The following is a 21195-nucleotide window of genomic DNA, read 5'->3' on the forward strand; positions in this document are numbered from 1 at the left end:
GAGAATGGGCCCTGTGGCCACAGAATGCACCTTCCTAACAGGGTCCCTTTGGAGCCTTTCCTTCAGATCTAGGACACCCTGTCCACAGCCCCAGGGTGTTAATGGTTACCCACAGGCTGACAGAGGGTCTTGGACAGGGCTCTTTTGGAGGCTCAGGAAGAAGGGAGAGGAATACTTATCCTTTATAAATGACTCATGATACACATATTGTCACAAGCAAAAATCCATTTTTACTCATTAAGAACAACTCACAATAAACATAGTCTTACACACTCCTCCAAGTTAGGCAAGTGCTTGTGGGCTAGGGGTTAGCTCACGTCAGAGTGCTTTCCCAGCTTGGGCAAGGCCCTGAGATCAATCTCCAGAGATCAGAGGGAACCCAGATGCTAGGTTTTAAAAAAGTCTAATGGAGATCCACCCTCTTCCCTTCACCAAGAAAAATGTAATTGAAAGGCATCAAAATCTTTTCTAGAGTATTTTCAAGTTATATTAAGCAGGTTTGCCCCTGGGAAAAGCGTCTGGTGCCTAGGACCCTGAAGAGAAAGTTCAGGTGTGAACAAAAACAAAGAGAATGTGTATGGTGAGGGTGGGGAGAGCTCTACTCCCCACCTGGCTTCAGAAAGCCTCTTATGTCTAAAAGGTGGAGAATGGTCAGGGTGACCCTAGGAGATGCTATCTTTTCCAATCAGTATGGCAGCCTGAATATGTAAGTCACCTTTGATCAAATGAGGGGAAGGTCACTGAGCCCAACAGGAAAGGAAAAGGAGGGGACTAGTACTGGTCTCTCCAAACCAAAAGAGTAGCAGCCCTGACAGCACATAATAGCTAGCTTCCTGGTGCAAGGTGATAAGACTTTTCATAAAAGTCAATAGGAAAGTAAATATTTGCTGGAGAAGAGACCCACTTCTACAGGGAGACAGGCAAGACTGCAACACCAGACCAGGGCAGAGAATCAAATACGGCCAGGATCTCCTCTGTGGACTCCTGGCCCCGGCCAGCCTCTTAGCTTAGCTTACAGGACAGGAGCAGGATCCTTTTCATCTCTTATCCCCAAGGTCCAGCTCTTACAGATTCAGGCTCATAGATTCATAGGTTATGCTTAATAGTCCACTGAAGTCAATGAAAGCCCCATACCCTCTCTGCGGCTCAGTTTCCTCACCTGAAAAATGAAGATAATAACAGTACCAACTTCTCAGGATTATTAGAAAGATTATATATATGAAATAGTCTTTGAAAAGTAGTTAGCACAGTACCTGGCACAAAACAGACAATAAATCATGGCTATCATTCTATGAATAATTTAGGCTAGGAAAAAAAACACAGCATGAAGTCAGTAGTGTGAGACTAACATCTGAAATGGAAAACTCAGTGAGAACTAGTGATACCCATTTTGTGTGTGTGCACGCACAGTACTGGTAATTGAACCTAAGAACATTTTGCCTGAGCTACATCCCAAGCCCTTTTTATTTTTTTACTTTGAGACAGAGTCTGTCTAAGTTGCTCATGCTGGCCTCAAACTTGCAATCCTCCTGCCTTAACTAGCCAAGTTGCTGGGATTATAGTTGCACACCACTGGGCCTAACTTAGATATGCATTCTTGAAGATTCATGCTCTCAGAGGCCAAGATGTAGCTGAGGACAGACTTGACAAATTGAAAATGAAAACAAAAACACCAGAATACATAATACTTTCATATAGTATTAAATATAATATGGCAAATATATCCCCTGAACAGAGACTAACACACTAGTTGAATTTCAAAAAGGGTTGCATCATAAAAAACTAAAAAGTATATCAAAATTCTAAATGCTATCTCTGGATAGTAAAATTATAGGTATTATTTACTTTCTAGAAAGAAAAAAAAATTTTTGGCCATGCTGGGGATTGAACCTATATGGGTATGAGGCCCACACTTTACCACTGAGCTACAGCTCCCGTCCAGAACACACAGTTCTATAATTTAAAAGGTTTTGTTTTTTAAAATCCTGGTAGTAGGGATTGAACCCAGGGGTTCTTTATCACTAAGCCACAACCCCAGCACTCTATTTTTTTTTATTTTGAAACAGGTCCTTACTAAGTTGCAGAGGCTGGCCTCGAACCTGCAATCCTCCAGCCTCAGCCTCCCAAGTCACAGGCATGCACTTTCACACCTAGATGTAAAAAGATATTTCTAAGTAAGTGGCCAGGTTTCTCCTTGAGAACCTGGGTATGAGGGACCAGAAGCTCTGGAGTGCTGCTAGCAGAGCTGAACTAAGCAGGGCTTGGAAAGAAACCAGCTCTCTGGTCCACTGATCATTCTGGATTTGATTCTCATAATGTCACTTCCTGCTGGGCTAAGTCCTCGTCCAGTGATGCAGACACCAGTCCTTGCTATCTTCTTTGTCAGCAATCTAATTATAAATCACCCTGTGTCATATTCCAACTTTTAGAGCATCTTAACTCTGGGAAACCACAAAATAAGTAGAATATAGACTTTTCAAAAGGTACCAAATTCTACCAGTGTAGCCAGTTCTTCTGAGTAACTTCCATGAAAACCCAGGAGAGGTTTTGGAAAATGAAAAAGCTGTCAGTAGTCAAGAGGTTCCTCCTCAGGTTTCCCGTGTGGCTAACCACACTGACCACTGGGAGGATGGCAGTAGGTGCCTCTCGGCACTGTGCCACACAGGCAACTGGTGTGGTGAGAGCCACATCACCATGTGTACAAGCCCTGGGGCCCCTCCAGTGCAGCTAATGCTTCACTGCTATTTGGAAGGGTGCAACCTAGGGGAAGACTCCTGTCACCCTGAGCACCCCCACCCTAACACCCTATGCAATGAACTTCTTCTGCAGAAGGAAGCTGGCACAGGGAGGTCCCAACAATGCCTGCCTGGCTCCAATCCTTCTGGGACTGACCTACTCTAACCCAGCGGAACCTTGCAATTTTCCTACCTACCTTTTTCCCAATGCAATATTTTTTTCCTTGCCACCAAACCAATGTGCTCACTGTTTACAACAGCCTAACTAAAGAAAGCTATGCAAGAGATGAAGGGACTGTGTGTGACATGTATGCAAGATGGGGTAAAGCAGTAGCAGAGCAGGATGCAACCAGGCAGCAGAGGGCTAAGAACAACAATGAGAAAACTGGTCTGAAAGCAGGAAGACTTCAAAACACCTTCTGTTTCCCCAGGCCAGCCAGGTCTGGCCAACACAGCCTGCTCCTAGCCAGCAGGCACCAGCCAGCTCACCAGCCAGCTGAGGAAATGGGAGCTGCCCAGAGCAGTTGTCTTTTCATACTCCATTACCTCAGAGTGCCACGCAGGCCAAGGCATTCAAAAGGCAAGGCACAGTGTTTCGTATGAAGTACTCGACTAAAGCAGATTGTGTCTCTATTCCCAATAAGATGAAGAAGCAGAGGCCATCTTTAGGAGTCTATAGTCCCCTGATGTCCTCATGATCAGACTGTCTTCACATGACACACAGGTCCATGAAACTCAGTGCAGTCATTAGGGAGACCATCACTGAATTGCTGGGCCTAGCCGAGCAGATCTGTCGTTAAGGCCTGCAGCCATCAATCTCTGGACAAAGTTGGTGCTAAGTCCACAGTATACTCACTAAAGGCCATTCTCATCTGCTTCTGTGAAAGGAGTTGCAATTGAGTGCCACCAGAAAACACATCTTACCTACAAAGTCTTTCCTTACCATTGCTAACAATATGTGATAATTTTGAGGTACTTTAAGGTTATTCCCTAACAGAATGCAAAAGAGAATAATGGTTATGAATAACAATTGAAAACTACATAGGCCTGGGTTCAGGGTTCAAGTCAAGGCTCGGCTAGTGACTATTTCAATAGGACTAAGGAGAGTTATTTCGTCTGAGTCTGTCTTCTCAGCCACAACATGGGACACCAGCAGGACTGTTCTAAGGATTAAACAGGATAATGTAAACAAAGCCCCTGAATAAGATCTGACTAGAACTGTGACCTTATTTAGTTACTAATACTAAATTACAGAAGTCAGTTAACTAATATTCTTTTGAACAAGTGAGTGGTGACCCCGGGGGTTGGGGGGAGAAAGACAAGGTTATAAAAATATAATTTTCACTCACAGATGGGAGGCCATGTGATACATGGAATTATTTCAGGCTCTGGCTCAGAAACCTGGGGGATCATGGGCAGGACACAGCTTCCCTAAGCCCCTGATTCCACATCTGTAAATCTGGGATAATATAACTTACCCTGAAGGACTATTATAAAAATCGGAAGCCATGTCTACAAAGCTCTCAGCCCGAACCAGGGATGGCAGAAGGTGCTCAGTAAATCATGGCTGCTGAGGAGACAGGCTCTGGAGTGAGACTACTGGGTTTCGGTCTGACTCTACCGCTTCCTAGATGTGTGCATGAACAAGTTCACCTTTCTATGCTTCAGTTTTTTTTATCTTTATGACAGAGATAACACCGAAACCTACCTCGGAGGTTTGTTCTGAGGACTAAATGAGTTAATATACAAACGTAACCAACATACGCTAACTACTAAGCAAATATTAACTCTATTATTTAGATAGTATTTATTAATTAAAAGACTTGAACCACTGGCCTCAAACTTCTTTTGTTCTGTTTCAACATAGGAATTGCTATGGAACACTCAGATTCTCTAGCCCCGTACAGCAGAGAAGCTCAAAAACAAAGCCTGTCCGGTCAAAGGGAGTTTTTTATAGTTCCAAATTCCCAAACCTACCTCCCTCGGCAGGCCACCAGAAAAAGTCATGTATTTTTCAGTTGCTGAAGAAGCTAATTAGGAAGGCTTTTTCCTTCAATGGGCTCAAAGGCAATGACCCACTTAAATTTTTAATTCTTCAGACTCTGTGGTAGTAGTTCTCAAAGGAGAGTGACGTTGGCCCCTAAGGGACATTTGGTAATGCCTGGAAAAATTTTTGGTTGTCAGAACTGAGGAGATACTACTGGCATTTAGTGTCTAGAGGCTAGGATGCTGCTAACTATTCTGTAATATACAGATATACAATATACAATGATCTCTACACTTCAGTGACAGCCAGATACAAATGACATGTGTCTGTAAAAATGACAGAGCTGCCCAGGAAATACTATGAAAATGATGAGCTGGATTATGAATGGAATTTTTAAAAAGTCAATGAATGTTATTACTATGTTCATGGAGCAGAGAAAGAGTAAAAGCCAGAACTCAGTGGAGGGAAGGATGTCATCAAGCTACACCTCTCAATTCTGATTATTCAGAGGTCTATGACTGCCAGTATTGGCCCAGCGCCCCAGCCCCTGCTACACAATGAATATTCTGCTCAGCCCTCAAACCAAAAAATGAGTAAGTCAAGGGAGAGAAAGAAATACAATCTTTTCTGCAAAATCAAGCCCAGAATTTAATAACCTGAAAAAACTTATTCCTGTCTCATAGTGTCCTCTCTCCTACATTATCTCTAAACTCTTCATCTTTAATCTCTCAACAGTGACTGGGAAATCTAGTGTTCAGTCCAATTAGACAAGGTCTCCTATCACGGAGCTTTTAGATAGCAAGAAACATTTAATTCTATACCTAAACTAGAGTCAAAACTGAAAATTATAAATCAAGACAGCACTCTGCAGGGTAGAAACCCAATCTACCAAATTGTATTGTGTGCATGTATGAATGTGTAACAACAAATCCCATTGATATGTGCAGCTATAATATACCAATAAAAAATGAACAAAAAAAGAAGCCCAATCCAGAGTGGGAGGTAGAGGGTACCAATCAGTGTCACCATAGTAGTGACGCATGAGTGACGCGTGAAGGATTTATACAGGTTATCTATACAGGGTCAAGAGAGGGTAAAGAATTCCCCAGCTCATACAGAGGAAATGACATTTAAAAAAGTCATGTAGGAGGAGAGTATCTGGTGAGGCTGAGGAGCTAAAACCCACCTGTAGCAGAGTCAGCCCCTGAAGGGCTTCAAGGCCTCTGGATGCTGGTCATTATTCTAAGAACAATAAAAAATCAGAAGGAGGGCAGAAAAAATACTTAAATTTTAATGCTGTACATACAGAACACAGTACAGAGGCAAAGCCTAAAAGGAAACTACAGAAAGAAAACAGGAATTGTTTCCCTCCAAACCCAAGACCAGCAAACTCTACACTCCATACCCTCTCTGGGGTAGGGAAAGAGAAGGCCCTAAGAAGACTAAAAGATACAGCTGATGTCAGAATGCTTTTCAAAAGCCACAAAACCCCATAAACTGTTTTATTTTCTAGTTGAGGAACCAGAGAAAATGGTCCTTAGGCTTTCAGAGTCGTCTCTCCCTTCCCCTAGCAAAAGGTCTGTGCCCAGCCCCACTTGCTGAACCTAAACGATGAGCTTCTCACACCTCTGACAAGCCCAACTAAAGTCTGGCCCAGGCCCATGTGGGACCTTAGGGTGCTTTCCATAGGAATCTACAAAACACTACAAGCATTAGAAGATCCAAAAGAATGTCCCAGACATGTGTGAAGAAATGTGAAAGGAGAAAGGAAGGTGAAATGGATTGAATAAGAATAAACTAAGGATCAACTTATGGAAGAGTATTTTGCACAAGTCACTGCTGCCACTAAGAAGGCAGACAAACAAGATAAGCCAGGAAGCCAAGAAGGAAAATCACCAAAAGAGGCACAAGATACACCAAGCATGGCCCTTGGCAAGATCTGAAGAGGGAAGCAGCAATGGAGCAGAGCCCAAAGGAGCTGGCGACTTACCCTAGAGGTAGAGCCATACAGGCAAGAACAGTACAGAGAAGCAGCTCTCAAGACAGGCTCTGCCACTTGTTGGCTCTGACCTTGGGCAAATTATCTTCTAGAGGTTTAACTGTCATGCTAATTAAATGATAAAGGATATGCAGTGCTCAGCACCAGGCTTGACACATGACACTGTCTCAGTAGATTCTATATAGATGACATGAGGAGGAAAAGGAAACCCAGGGAGGCCTGAAAAAGAAATGCCACACAAGATACCTGTGCGGCCAGAGGACAACGGGAGAGATGCACTTGGCCACTCAACAAATACTTGGAATTCAGGCAGTGAACATAACATATGAAAGCCCCTGCCTTCAAGGAGCTTGTATTCTGGTGGGAAGAGAAGGGCAGCCAGGGAACTAGTACACACAGTTCTGTCAGGCAGGAAAGGGGCAGAAGAATCGGGATATAGGGGGCCTGTTTGGGTGCTACACACAGGAGGTGGGGTAAATGGCTGGGAGGCCTCTCTTGCTAGGGAACAGCTGAGCAAAGATGAAAAGAAAGTGAGGTCATAAGCCAAGTGGGAGCCCTAAGGGAGGAGAATGGCAAGCACGTAGGCCCTGGAGTGGAAGTGTACCTGATGAGTGCCCAGGTCAGCCTGAGAAGGAGCAGAGTAAGTGGGTGGCCAGGTGGTAGGTGTTAGAGAGTCAGCGGCAGCCTGCTCGCATAGGTCCTTGCTGGTCACCCCAAGGGCTGGCTTTTACTAATGAAAGAAATGAGGAGCTATTAGGGAGTCTGGGTAGAAAATACACAGCATGGGACTTTAGTGGAAGGACGAACTCTAGTCGCAGATGAGAGGTGACTTTGGAGCTGTCCCCTTTGCCTCAGGCCAGTGGGGACTCTCTGGGTAGATAAGGAGTGACCCTCAGCAACCGGCTTCCCCTCCTGCCCCTGAGAGCTTCCTGTTTTATCCACAAGCAAAAGTTTAAAAGTTTGTGGGGGCACTAACTCTTCCCCAATACCCATTAAGGTGTCATAAACTGTATTCCTTCATTTATTCTTTACCATGGTCTGATAATCCCAATTCTATAGAAAAGGAAGTCCAGAGAACTAGAGAAACTCTACCTAAATTTCAAAGCCAATGTGACTTTTGGTGGCCCTATGCAGTGTCCTTGCTGGGACGTTCTGCCATCTGACACCTGGCAAAGAAAGAAGAGAGCAGACTTGTCTGCGCTGGAAAGGCTTCCCAGGGAATGCAGCTGCCTGACAGGAACTGCTGATGAAAGAAGCACACGAGGCTCAGCTCAGGCAAACCAGGCTGTAATTCCACACCTCAGGCCAATTAGCCAGAGATGCCAGACCATGAAATTTCTTTCCCTTCTATCCTCACACTGACTGATGAAAGAAAGCAGTGTGCGACACCAAGAATAGTGTGTAGAAAGCAAAACACACCATTCTATCACCTCCCCATAATCTCTCTGACTTGTGGGCTAAAAGAGGCCTCTCGACATCATGCTCCCTGGCCAAGGGCCCAACAGGCCAGAGGGGCCCTCCTCAAGGTGCACTCCCCTTCCATTTCCTCCAATTAAAAAGAATCATAATAGGGACACTGGGTAGCTTCTGGCTTAGAAACCTGGTTCAAAGGTCAATTGGGCTTTGGAGCTCCATGGGGACATCCCAAAGGGATGCTAAAATAGAGCTTATTTTATTTTAAATTAGTATGCTGCCAGATATCAGAGTCCTGACTCAGAAGAACATTTACAAAACCTTTTTTTTTTTTTTTTCTTGTGGTGCTGGGGATTGAACCCAGGGCCTTATGCATGTGAGGCAAGCACTTTACATTCTGAGCTACACATCCCCAGCCCACAAAACCTTACCTACGGACACACAAAAGTTAAATAACAATGGAAGGATCTCAAAGAGAAAGTTGTGAGAACCACTTAACATGAATTCACAGTCACCCCTGAAAATAGTAGTATTTCCATTCATCCAATACGTATTTACTGAGGATTCACACACACACACACACGCATGTGCACGACGTATATAAATAGGATATGCACACAAATATGATATATCCAAATAGGATATGTGGATAAATATTCATATATTTATAGGATATATATATATATATAAACAGTACTCAGTACTGTTCTAGAAATTATGGAAACAGATAAAAACAAAAGAAACTCTGCCTTCCTGAAGCTTCCAAAGGGAAGGGAGCACACTCAAAGATCAGGGAGATCAAGTAACTTGCCCAGATCCTAGAGTTAATAAGGGGATTTGAATCCAGCTCTGTCACACTCTGCCTCTGTCTACCAGGAAATTGGTGTCTTGCTATAACTCCTAGGGAGTTTTTTGGGAGGGTGTGGTTGGCCAGATAAGGGAGGGAAAGGGCTGGAAAAAAGTATTCTCCTTTGGTGGGTGTTAGAGAATCTCTGCTGAATCTGCGCTGGATCACAGCAGCAGCATCCAATGAGGACATGCACTCAGTTTGGAATTAGGAGACTTCCGCCCTAGTTAAGTCTCACTGACCCTGACAAGTCACTCAAAGCTTCAGTTTGAATATCTCTAAAAAGAGGGGGTTAGCTTGGTAAGGAATGGTGAATGAGTTCATCTTCTCTAATAATTCAAACCTATGCATAGTGGCTGCCTAGAATGCTTGTGTAAGGAGGATTCAGCAGTTCCCACATTCACGTCTGGAAGCAAGAGCCATAATGAACTGGCGATGTCTGCTAGGAGGTTAGAGGGCGATTAATCTGGATGGTTGACTGAGAATTTTTCCCATTTCTGATGATTTGAGGTATCTGAGTAGGGATCATTATAATTTGATGAATTAAATTAAAACTCTTCTTTCATGACCTTCTAAACAATTCACAGAACTTTCCTTAAAGACAAATTGCTATTTTCTGATGTAAGACTAGAGATACTATAGTATTCTTTTTTTCCTTTAACAGTCCTATTATCAGGGCTGGGGAGATAGCTCAGTTGGTAGAGTGCTTGCCCTGTAAGCACAAGGCCCTGAGTTTAATCCCCAGCAATGCAAAACAAACAAACAAAAACAAAACAAAACAAAACAAACAAACAAACAAAAAACAGTCCTATTATCATGGCATACTTGTAAGAACCTAGAAGTAGTTCTGTTACTTAGAATGCTTCACTGAACCAAAGTTCACCTGCACCACTGGAAGTTGAGATAATGTTTCCAAAGATTTTCCATTCCCCATCCATTTTTGCAAAGTGATTCTACCTACCCACCCATTCAACGTTTATTTCCCCTCCCCTATAATCTAGGCCAGGCAAAGCTGTGGCTGCCTTGACCAAAAGAGTGAGATAGAAGTGAGATCTCTGAGGGAGAGTGCGGGATCTCTTTTCAATGTGATGAAAACACTGTAGGATTATAGTGGTGATGGTTGAAAAATTCTGTAGATATACTAATTTTTTTTTTTTTTTTTTTTTTTGGTGGTGGTGCTGGGGATTGAACCCAGGGCCTTGTGCTTGCGAGGCAAACTATTCTACCAACTGAGCTATACCCCAGCCTGGACTGTATACTTTAAATGGGTGAATTATCTTTTAGGAAAGGGGAGGGATATGGTATCTATTTCCCCTCCTGTTGGATCTGGTTGGACTTGTGACTTGCTTTGAACAATGGAATACAGGGTAAGTAATGCTGTGCCAGTTCTGGTCTAGCCATCAAAAGCATGGCAGCTTCCACTTTCACCCTCTTGGAGCTTCATTGCCATACTAAAGCAACTTGGCTAGTCCACCAATGATGAGAGACTATGTAGAGGGAGACCTCACAGAGGCAAACCGGTACCCTCATCATGGGAGTGAGGCCATCTTGGACATCTCAGCTGCAGCCAGGAGACACCTGATTTAAGTCACACAGGTGATCCCAGGAGACTGCACATGAAGCAGAACTTCCCCAACTCACATAATCACAAGAAATAATTAAATCGTTGTTATTTTAAGCCACTGAGTTTTGGATAGGCTATACAATACATAACTAAAACATGGCCTCTCTGAGCCTCAGATTCTACCTCTGCTACAGAGCTGTGAAGATTACATGAGGCTAACATCAAGCACTGTGCTCAAGAAATACTAGTTGTTATAATTATCCTAACTAAAAAAATCCAGATCCTTGACATAACCTACAGGTATGTCCTTCGGGAAGCCTATTCCCACAACAGCTGCTGCTTCCAGTCACATAGTTTCTAAAGGGTTGGTTTCTTGAAACAAATAAAGGGGATTTTTGTTGTTGTTACAATCTGAAAACAAACTCTGCATAGTAAATAGATGAGGAAGAAGTCATCTATTTCACCAACTCAGCCGTGCATCACACCTTTCTTAAGACCTCACCAAGTACCAGACATCAATAAAGAACAGCTGGAGGGGCTTAGAAAGCTGAGATAGGAGGATCATAAATTCAAAGCCAGCCTCAGCAACTCATTGAGACCCTGTCTTTAAATAAAATACAAAAAAGGGCTGAGGATGTGGCTCAGTGGTTAAGCACCCCTGAAGTGAATCCCTAGTACCAAAAAAAAAAAAAAAAAAAAAAAAAAGAATGGCTAAAAGAATAAAAAAAGAGAATGACATTATGACTTTTGCAGGTAAATGGTCAGATCTGGTGGCTATCATGCCAAGTGAAAAACGCCAAACCCAAAAAACCTTAAGTTGAATGTTCTCTCTGATATGCAGACGTAATATACAAGGGGAGGTGAGGTAGAGAAGAACAGAAGTTCAGTGTATCAGACAAGGAGGAATGAAGGGAATGGGAATAGGAAAGACAGAATGAATCGGACATAACTTTCTTATATTCATATATGAATCCACCGCATCACATACAACCTCAAGACTGGGATCCTAATTAGAATAAGTTATATTCCATGTATGTATAGTATGTCCAAATACACTCTATTGTCATGCATATCTAAGAAGAACATGAACACAACAACCAAAGAATGCCTGAAGGCTATCCTTCCTCCTTTGAAAAAGAAACCATTTCTACCTGTGTAGCCATTAACAGAGTGGGCTACACACTTGAACTTCAGCAGAGAATCTGTTGTAGTAGAGAAATATAAAATCATCCCAGTAGGAAAGAAAAAGGTTAAATTTCCTTATAGCTCAGATACAAAGAAGGAGAACATGATTCTGATTAGATATTCCAGAAATAATACCAAGAGCAAAGAATGAAATGGGCCCCCAAAGGGTTCATCCCTTGGTGAGCCTAGACCCTCAAAGGGTTCCATTCATAGAACCTGGACCCCAAATAAAACAACCTGACCACTTGACATCACCTGCAATGTCTGGGTGCAGTATGAGTTCTGGCAGTTAATAATTTACAAACTAATGACAGAAAAAGAAATTCCAGGATATATCTATAGGAAAGGATGTTATAAACAGCTTTCAACTGCATTTGTGAAATCAATCATGGTTGATAACACTCAACTAAAAGAGTTGAGTATTATCAATCATATCAATCTTCTTAATCCTAAGAAAAAATAAATTATTTTTTCTCAAAAAGACATATTGATACTTAATTACACCAAATGTAAGAAAGAGGATCAAATCTGAGAGTTTTCGGCATAAAGTTCAAACCTAGTAAGGACTTACTGCAGACAAACTCAGTAAAGTTCCAACCTCATCAAATGCACATTAGGGAGTGGTATAAACAAAATTGGCCTGGAAATGGACAGAAAGACCATGAGGACTTTGGATGAAAGACATACCACGAGGTTCATACTAGGCTCAGTCTGTTGGATGACGCAAATGCTGGACCTTTTTTCACTGATGTATAATACATAGTAAAGTGCAAAAATCCCAAATGTACATTTTGAAGAATGTTTCTAGATTAAGACAGAAACCATGTCTAACATCCTACCCCACTCTAGTTCTCTCTCCCACACTCCACCGTAGAAGGTAACCACCATTCTGGTCTCTATCACCAAAAATTGGTTTTGCCTGTTCTTAAATTCCACACAAATTCACATACAGTATGTGGTCTTTTTGGTCTGTTTTTGTTCATGAGGTTTATTTTCAGGCAATCCCCCTCTGAGGTGATAAACCTGAATGGCAACTACTCTGATTTCACTGGTTGTACTTCTGTATACTTCCAAGCATGCACTATAACAGCTGTTACAACAATAGCTCTCCTTGAAGATAAACTAAATTGTTTTAAGGCTTTCAAATACTCTATTCAACCTTAAAAGAGCCTCTGATTTGCAGTATACATCTTTCCCGTATTGATTGTGAAATTCCTATTAAACATATTTTTCTTCCATGGACTCCACTTATTCTGAAAAATCCTCAAATCCCAGAATAAAAAAAACCATCAATTCTGTTATTGTTTTTGATTAGTAAGAAGTTAAAACTAGGAAAATCTCTCAGAGGAAGCCTAAGGCCCTTAATTCAGATGACTGAATCAGCTCAGAAAAGGCAGGAGACGTACTAACATGCAGCAATAAATTATGGGTTCAGATTATTTAAGCCAAACTATCAGGATCTTAATCTAGGATGTACTGCTACTAGCTGCGTGACCTTGAACAAATCATTACTGTATTGTGTACTTCAATTACTTCACTGTAAAATGGGAATTAGTTCACAGGATTGTTGCAAGGATTAAATGTTAATGTCTTCTGAGAGACCACTTGGCACATAACAAACACTTGGTAAGAATTAGACTTTAGAAAGCTAAAAACTGTAAGAGAACAGCTATTCTGCAAACCAAAGGGTTATAAAATTGTCACCAAGACATTTAGCACAGTGCTTCTCAACATGTTTTGTTTTTAATCTTTCTCTGTCACTTTTTGTAAAAGGCAAGATTACATGCTTGAATGTCACAGGAATATCAAAGTGCTTTAAAAATTTCTAAATGTTTACTCTCACTTTCTGTACTTCTCATCATAGTCCAATTACTGCTCACTGTTCATGAACTGGCATTTGTCTGAAGACTGAACTTTGAGTAGCACTGCTCTAAGCACACGAGAAGGAATGAGAAGATGGCTGCAAACTCAACTAGCAGGTTAAAAAGAACTATGAAAAAATTTAGTAAAGAATACCAACCCCAATAGAAGGATGACTTGAAGGTCAACACACTGCCAGGTAAAATAGCCGAATGGGCTAAACCTAAAAGCAAAACTGGCTACAGCAAGAACAGCATTTCCTCCCAGGAGGAAGCCCTGAGAACATGTTGGCCAGGAAGTCATCAGCCATAGAGGGCACAAGGGACATTAAGGAAGAACTGAGTTGGGCCTCTTGAGTGAGAAGCACCTTCAGTTATCCCCACCAAACATCAACCACATCACAAAAGCAAGTTTCTTCTCTGCCAAAAAAAATATATGATCATTTTCTTTGGTGATGTGGCACCACACACATATACACCACATATTCACAGTCACCCACCTGTGGTCTTAGGAGGCTCCTGAGGCCCACCCTGCCAGCCGTACTGTGGATATCCTGGGTAGGGGTATCCCTGAGGAGGTGGGTAGGGCCCCGCCATAGGCCCCATTGGTTGTGGTGGATAAGGTGGGTATGGAGCCGTTGGGCCTGGGCCTGGATACGGTGGAGGGTTCTCGTGATTCATCAGGAACCTTCAAAGTGCACCTAAGAGACAAATGAGTAGAAATTATTTGCATTTAACCTGATTAATTATTTGCATTTTTCTTAATGGAAATCACTAGGGGAAAAAATATTCCAAATCATGAGGTCATTTAGAAAACGCCTTACAGTTGTCTCAAAACTCTTGCAAATGCCTAGCTCTGTCTGTTTTGTTTCCTTCTCATGATCACAATTGGGAATTATGTATCTGTTTGTTTTTTGTCTGTCTCCTCTACCAGATTGTAGGTTATGAAAAGGGGGATTCAAGTCAGTTTTGGATCACTACCACATTGTGTAGTGGCTGGGTGTGGTGGCACATGCCTATTCCTAGCTACTCAGGAGTCTGATGCAGGAGGATCCAAGTTCCAGGGCAGCCTCAGCAATTAAACGAGACCCTGTCTCAAAAAGTAAAAAGAACTAGGGCTGTAACTCAGTAGTAAAGCACCCCTAGGTTCAACCCCCCAGGAGCTCCCCCCACCCAAAAAGAAACTTATGCAGTGTCCTAAATAAATGTGCTGATGGAATAACAAGATCTTCTTTTAATTCCCTGAAATATTCATAACTGTAGCTGGATAACTTTAAGATGGCAGAAACTCTAAGACCACTATGAATCAGATCCATAGAAACTGACCCACTATTAGAAACTCTCCAATAAACAGGGCTGGGTCACAGTGGGGTCTTCTGTCAAGCAGCACTGCCAGCAGTGATCAACCAAGACTATAACTCCCACCCCTGCCCTGGGGCAATGGGCAATGGGTTGATCTGTTCACTCTGACCAGCTGCACAGAGCTGCCTATGGAGAATGCTGAGTATCTCCTTCAACCAAGCAGGCTCCCAGGACTCTGGAGAGCTCACCAGGACCCCTCAGTTATGTTTACAGGTTCCTGTCCTCCAGGTTTGCTTCTGTGAGGCAGGCCATGCTTTCCAGCCCCCAAGTACATTAACCATTCTCTTGACTGGACTTAAAAGCTCTTAGGGCTAACATTTTGTTTCCATCCTTTTGTAATCTCCACAGTGCCTGGCTCAATGTCTTCCAGATTAAAATCAGACAAACCATTATTGGAAAAAATTAAGTATACATTGTACACATGACTCACTTAAACAACAGGATGCCTGCCATACTGCTAGCTATACTGTTACCCAACTCTTGTACTGATATTTAACTTTTTGAGTGTGTCTTATCCCTGACTAAATGGTAAGAGTCTCATACTCAAGATTTAATAACTTCACTTTTAATTCATAAAAGAATTTAATTCTTTTCTAAAACATGCATTCAATAAATTCAGCAACTTCATATGAAGGGCAGAATGGTCACTAGATAAGGTTGCCTAGAAAATCTGGATTAAAGTAACAGTGGAATTTTCTGGTCGCCCACACAACATCCATATTCTCCTTAATAGTCAGATTTCCAGTTGAGGATCCATTCATTCTTCCCATAGCTGACATGCTTCAGGGAAAGCTTGTCTCATCTTGTTCTAGGGTGAGCCCAATTTGTCTAAGGCAACACAGGGCATTACCTCCCCTCTTCCATCACAACTGATTCAAGGAATCCAGGACCAACCCAATCACAAATGGTATCCCCTGGCCACTGGGACTGGTTCTGAGCTGGTTCAATCTGTAAAAGGTTCTCCTCACATTCCCATCCATGTATCCTTCCCCTTAACACAGGCACACGCAAAGTCTAGGAAAGACATGGCCTACAAAATTGCTGACAACCAATTTGTCAACCTTAAGATGAAGTGGGTACTTCAGAAAGGCAGAGCAGAAAGAAGAAAAGAAATGGGATTCCAGATGACTTTATAACAGCTCATAAATCAAAGACTGAAGCCAGCCTAACCCAAATTACCTCTATAGAGTTTCCAGTCCTGAGAACCAATGGTAAGGTAAGCTAATGAGCCCCTGTGAGTGACATTTACCCAAACATACATTTATGCAGTGCTGACTCAGTGCCTGACAATGGGCTAAGTAGTGGGGGACAGACATCAATATGGCTCAAACCCTTTCCTTGGGCAACTAGTTGAAAAAACAACAGAGAGACAATGAGTTTTAGAAAAGGGTAAATAGACTGCTGGAGGAGGGGCTTAAACCCAGCAGCAGGAGGTGGAGGATGGAGACAATCTCTTGAAGGAGGTAATTGTAAATTGAAACTTTATCACATGGAATCAGGATAGCTATTGTGATCAGACCTGCATTCTGGCCCCATTTTGGAAACTCTTGTTTTTCTAGGACCTTAGAGGCACTGAAAAAAAAAAATTAACCCTTCAGTTCTTCCCCTTCTCTGATCTCTGGTCTATGCCAACGTGGCATCATACCCAGATCTATAGGAAGCCTTTGTGCTTATCCTAATGCAAAGGTTCATGGTAACTAACACTACAGTCATCGCCTGAGTCTGGCCACAGGTAAATGCTGGCCCCTTCGGCATTGTTTCTTTTCTCCCACCAGGAAGGCTTTGGAAAATCTAGTGAGTCCTGGGTTAACCAAAATCAGTCTCATTACCCAGCTATGCCCATTCCATTATTTATTTTTAAATCACAGAAGTAGAACACAGCTAGCATAACTACTCTGTCCTGAAATTCAGTGTATGTGACCTAATTTTAATAAAACCATAGTTGAACTTGATCAGTCCAACAAGACGGTAGTAACAATCTCTCTCACTCTAGGCCAAGTATGGACCTATATTTCTCTGAAGACATTATTCGTCTAAGAACAATGAGCAGTGAGGAATAAAGAATGAAGAGCAGAGAACTATAATTTCAGACCATCGTGTTCCATGTCTTTTCTTGATCCATCTGTTTGCATCAATTCCTCATTATCCTGTGCAATTCTCTCTCAGGGCCTCAAAACTCTCTTCCAGGTATATGTATTCCCCCCACTTACCCTAAATCATGTCTTCCACTCATTTATAGTGTGTATCTTTCTCCCTATATCTGAGGAATCACGTAATGTCTAGAGGGAAAATGCCATTTGCTATTATTCAGAGGCACTTAGAAAAAGCATCAACCACAAAGGTGCTCCTGCCACTATCATCCCCTCCCACACACACCCTCCCTGTGTGCCCAGGACAGACGGTAATCTTGAAGGAATAAAGATCTGGGTCTATTTTCAGTTTCCTCTATGCAGGAAAAAAAAGTCCCAGAAAGAGAACAGCAGAAGTCATAGAAAGAGCATCTGAACAAAACCAAAGATCTTAGGGCTGGCATTTGAAAAGCAGGGCTTCACCCAGTGTGAATCAATTGTTCCCAAGCTGGGAAAGAAGCAAACCAAAGTAAAACAGATTACCTAACAATGACATGAACCACTTAATATAACCAAAATACAAACAAGGATTAAGTTTAACATATGATCTAAACTTTATAACATGACTGCTTTCCTTATAAATTTGGTCAGGTAAAACATAAGCCCTACTATAGTGAAGTGTTACACTAAGGATCAAATGTAAACAGTGAAAACTGTAGCATTAAAGACAAATCAGACCTCCAAAAGGGACAGCTCAAACAGTGCAGCAGCCAAGATCCATTAATAGACTATTGAATACTGCTACCCCACGATCCCATTAAGACACGCTCAGTCACAGGATTAGCAGTCATTCAACCGTACAATGAGAAGGGCAGAAACCATTCTTTGTGAATGTGGTCCACAGAGATATAACACTTTTTTTTTAAAACATTCTTTTTTTAAAATATTTTTTAGTTGTTGATGGACATTTTATTTGTTTATTAATTAAATTTATTTATATGCAGTGCTGAGAATCGAACCCAGTGCCTCATGCATGCTAGGCAAGCGCTGTACCACTGAGCCACAGCCCCAGTCCCACACTTTTTTTTTTTAAGACCTCATCAAAGCAGAGATCCAGGAAATAAAAAAATAACAACTTTGAAAAATATTAAGTTACAGTCTACCTGGTAGCCAGACTAGCATTGACTGCAGGCAGTACAGTGAATTTTCCTCTAGAAAAAAAATGAAGAGTGTCAATGGAAAAAAAAAATTAGATAGTAATATCTAATTACTAATTAGATAGTAATATCCAATCACCCACAGTAAAGCCCATGCACCCAGAACTTATAATTGATTTTTTTATTATCACATACATAAAGGAATAGACAAAGATCATTAGACATTAGAGAAAATCCTCCCACATAGAAGACAGACCAAAACAATATGCAGAGTATTAAAAAAAAACCCCTCAATATCCAAAATAGAAAAAAATAGTTAAATACATTATTGTGTAGCTATATAATCATTGTATGGGTTTTTGTTTTGTTGCCTTTTTCTTTTCTTAATGGTGCTGGGGATTGAATCCAGGGCCCTGTGCACGCCAGGCAAGTGCTCTACCACAAAGCTATACCCCCAGCCCTCATTTTTAATTTATGCTTTTGAAGTTAATGTAACATTGTGTAAGAAAAATTTAAAAGATATATAGTCAGCATGACCCCAACTTTCTTTAAAATACTGATAAACAGATCAGTGTAATAACAGTCCTACAACAAACCAACACAATAATCACCTAATTTAACAGAAAGGTACCACTGCTATTCAGAAAGGAAAAGGTAGTGTTTTCAATAAATAGTCTGAGTTAACTGGACATCCTAGTGTGTGTCTATGTGTGGGAACAAACCTTGATCCCTACCCTTACACACAAAAAACAATTCACAATATATCACAGATCTATAAATAAAAAATAAAACAATCAAGTCTTTAGGAAAAATCATATTGTACATGATTTTAGCAGGATTTATTTTTTTACCCAGCCACTACACTTAGTAATGCATTTCTACATTCTGAGAAATGTGACCTTAGGTGGTTTTGCTGTGCAAACACCACAGAATATATTTACACAAACTAAGATGGCTACTACATCACTAGGTGATATCCTCCTATGGGATTACTGCTGTACATGCAGCCAGTTGCTGATCAAAATGTATTCAGTCCATGACTGTATACTGAGGAAAAGTGAGGGCATAAATCCACTAAAGGGCATAAACAAGAATGTTCAAAGCAGCTTTAGTTATAACAGCTCCAATCTGGACACTATCCAAATGTTCATCAACAGAACAGACAAATTATGATATATTTATACAGTAGAAAAACCAGCATGGCAGAAGGATCGCAAAATTGAGGCAAGCCTGTCTCAAAGTGAAAAGTATAAAGGGCTGGGAATGCAGCTCAGAGCAGAGTGCTTGCCTAGCATGCACAATGCCCTAGGTTCAATCTCCAGTACTGCGGGGAAGAAAAAAAAAGAGTCAAGATTAATCTAGGAACACTGAGGGAGAGACACAAGGTAGCCTTCAGGTATGATGGAAATGTTCTGTATCTTGACCTGAGTCATATTTACACTTACTGAATTGGACATTAGAATTTTCACACCCTAAGGTATAGAGGAACAGCAAGAGACAGTATACTTAAAAGGAAAAAAAATAATAGTGGTTTTCCCTAGGTACTCTTATTATGGGTAATTTTTATTATTTATCCTTACCTGTGTTTCTGAAATTTCCAATAGAAGAACCCAAGTAGTAAGAGAAAAATTCCAGTTTTCTTTTTTTAAAAATATTTTCAGTTGTAGATGGACACAATCCCTTTATTTATTTTTTATGTGGTTCCGAGGATTGAACCCAAAGCCTCACATATGCTGGGCAAGCACTCTACCGCTGAGCCCCAACCCCAGCTCCAAAAAATTCCGTTTTTTGTTTTTTTTCTTAACTCTCTGAGATTTCATGCTGCCTATTTTTTCTTTCACTGACTATGATACCTATTTAGACCTATACATTTCTGAGACACCAGTTTTCCCTCTGACCACCAATCTTTCCTGTGAACACCCTATTCTACATCTGCTCTTTTTTTGCCATGATTTTTGTAGTTATGACTCTTTTTTCATAAGACACTTCAGTTCCCTGGAGTCCTGAAATGTTTTCTTTCTACTTTAAACTGAGAAGTCACTTGGTTGCATACAAGATGTGGGGTAAATTAAAAAAAATTCTTTTGGTTACGTGCAGACTTCCTACCTTGGACACTTCCTACTACCAAAGCCTCAAGTCATGCTTATCTTTGTATCCTTAAACATCTTTCTTAGTAATTTACAAAATTGTAAGTTGTGTGGTTTGTTGGGCTAAAAAAGGCTTTAGAATTACCATTTTGTGCTACCATATTCATCTCTGATTTACAGTTTTCATTAAATTTTAGTGATGACTGGTTAGTCTTCCATTCACACAGTCTTTTATTCATTCCATGAAAACTTCCAGGAACATCAACTATAATCCAACACTAGTGGTTTCAAGCACTACCAAGACAGTGATAAGCAATTTTCAGATTACTGAGAGGAATAGACAGTGACACTAAAAATTATAAAACCAAGGTAAGACAGAAGAAGCACCCAGTACAGCAAGCTCAAAGTACACATATGACTAGTCAGGGTAGACATAGCTTCCAAGAGGAAGTGATGATCACACTGAGAGCTATGCATAAGGAGGAATTTGAATTACTCCAAACTTCACTCTTCAGAGGCAACAATATGTGAGAAGTCTCAAAGAAAGAATAAAGCCCATTTGAGGGATGAAACAGGTTCATTATGAGTGAATCATATGAAATGAGCCTAATGATCAGTTCATAGGATTTTTGTATGTTCGTTTTCTATAGTTATTCCTTATTTCTTTAAAAAGGATTCATGCAACTATATTTGTTGATACCATTATCAAACTATTCATTCATTCATTTATGGTACTGGGTTTGAACCAGGGGTGCTTTATCACTGAGCTACACTCCCAGTTCTTTTTTTCATTTTGAGACAGGGTCTCACTGAGTTGCAGAGGCTGGCCTTGAATTTGTGATCCTCCTGCCTTAGCCTTCCGAGTTGCTGGGATTATAGGCATGTGTCACTTAATCATTTGTTTATTCAACAATATTTATCAAATACCTGC

General features: G+C 41.2%; 1 protein-coding gene across 6 annotated transcripts in view; it reads right to left on the reverse strand.

Moving 5' to 3' along the window:
* CYSTM1 (cysteine rich transmembrane module containing 1) overlaps positions 1-21195 on the reverse strand; it is a 65390-nt gene that overhangs the window by 27904 nt on the left and 16291 nt on the right. For all 6 annotated transcript variants that reach the window (XM_079144008.1, XM_079144006.1, XM_079144005.1 and 3 more), the window contains one exon: positions 14090-14290. In XM_079144008.1, coding sequence (XP_079000134.1) covers positions 14090-14270 — 181 coding nt within the window. In that variant the 5' untranslated portion in view covers positions 14271-14290. The remainder of the gene's footprint in view (positions 1-14089; positions 14291-21195) is intronic.

The sequence above is a fragment of the Sciurus vulgaris genome, assembly GCF_902686455.1.
Source record: "Sciurus vulgaris genome assembly, chromosome: 6".
Classification (NCBI taxonomy): Eukaryota; Metazoa; Chordata; class Mammalia; order Rodentia; family Sciuridae; genus Sciurus; species Sciurus vulgaris.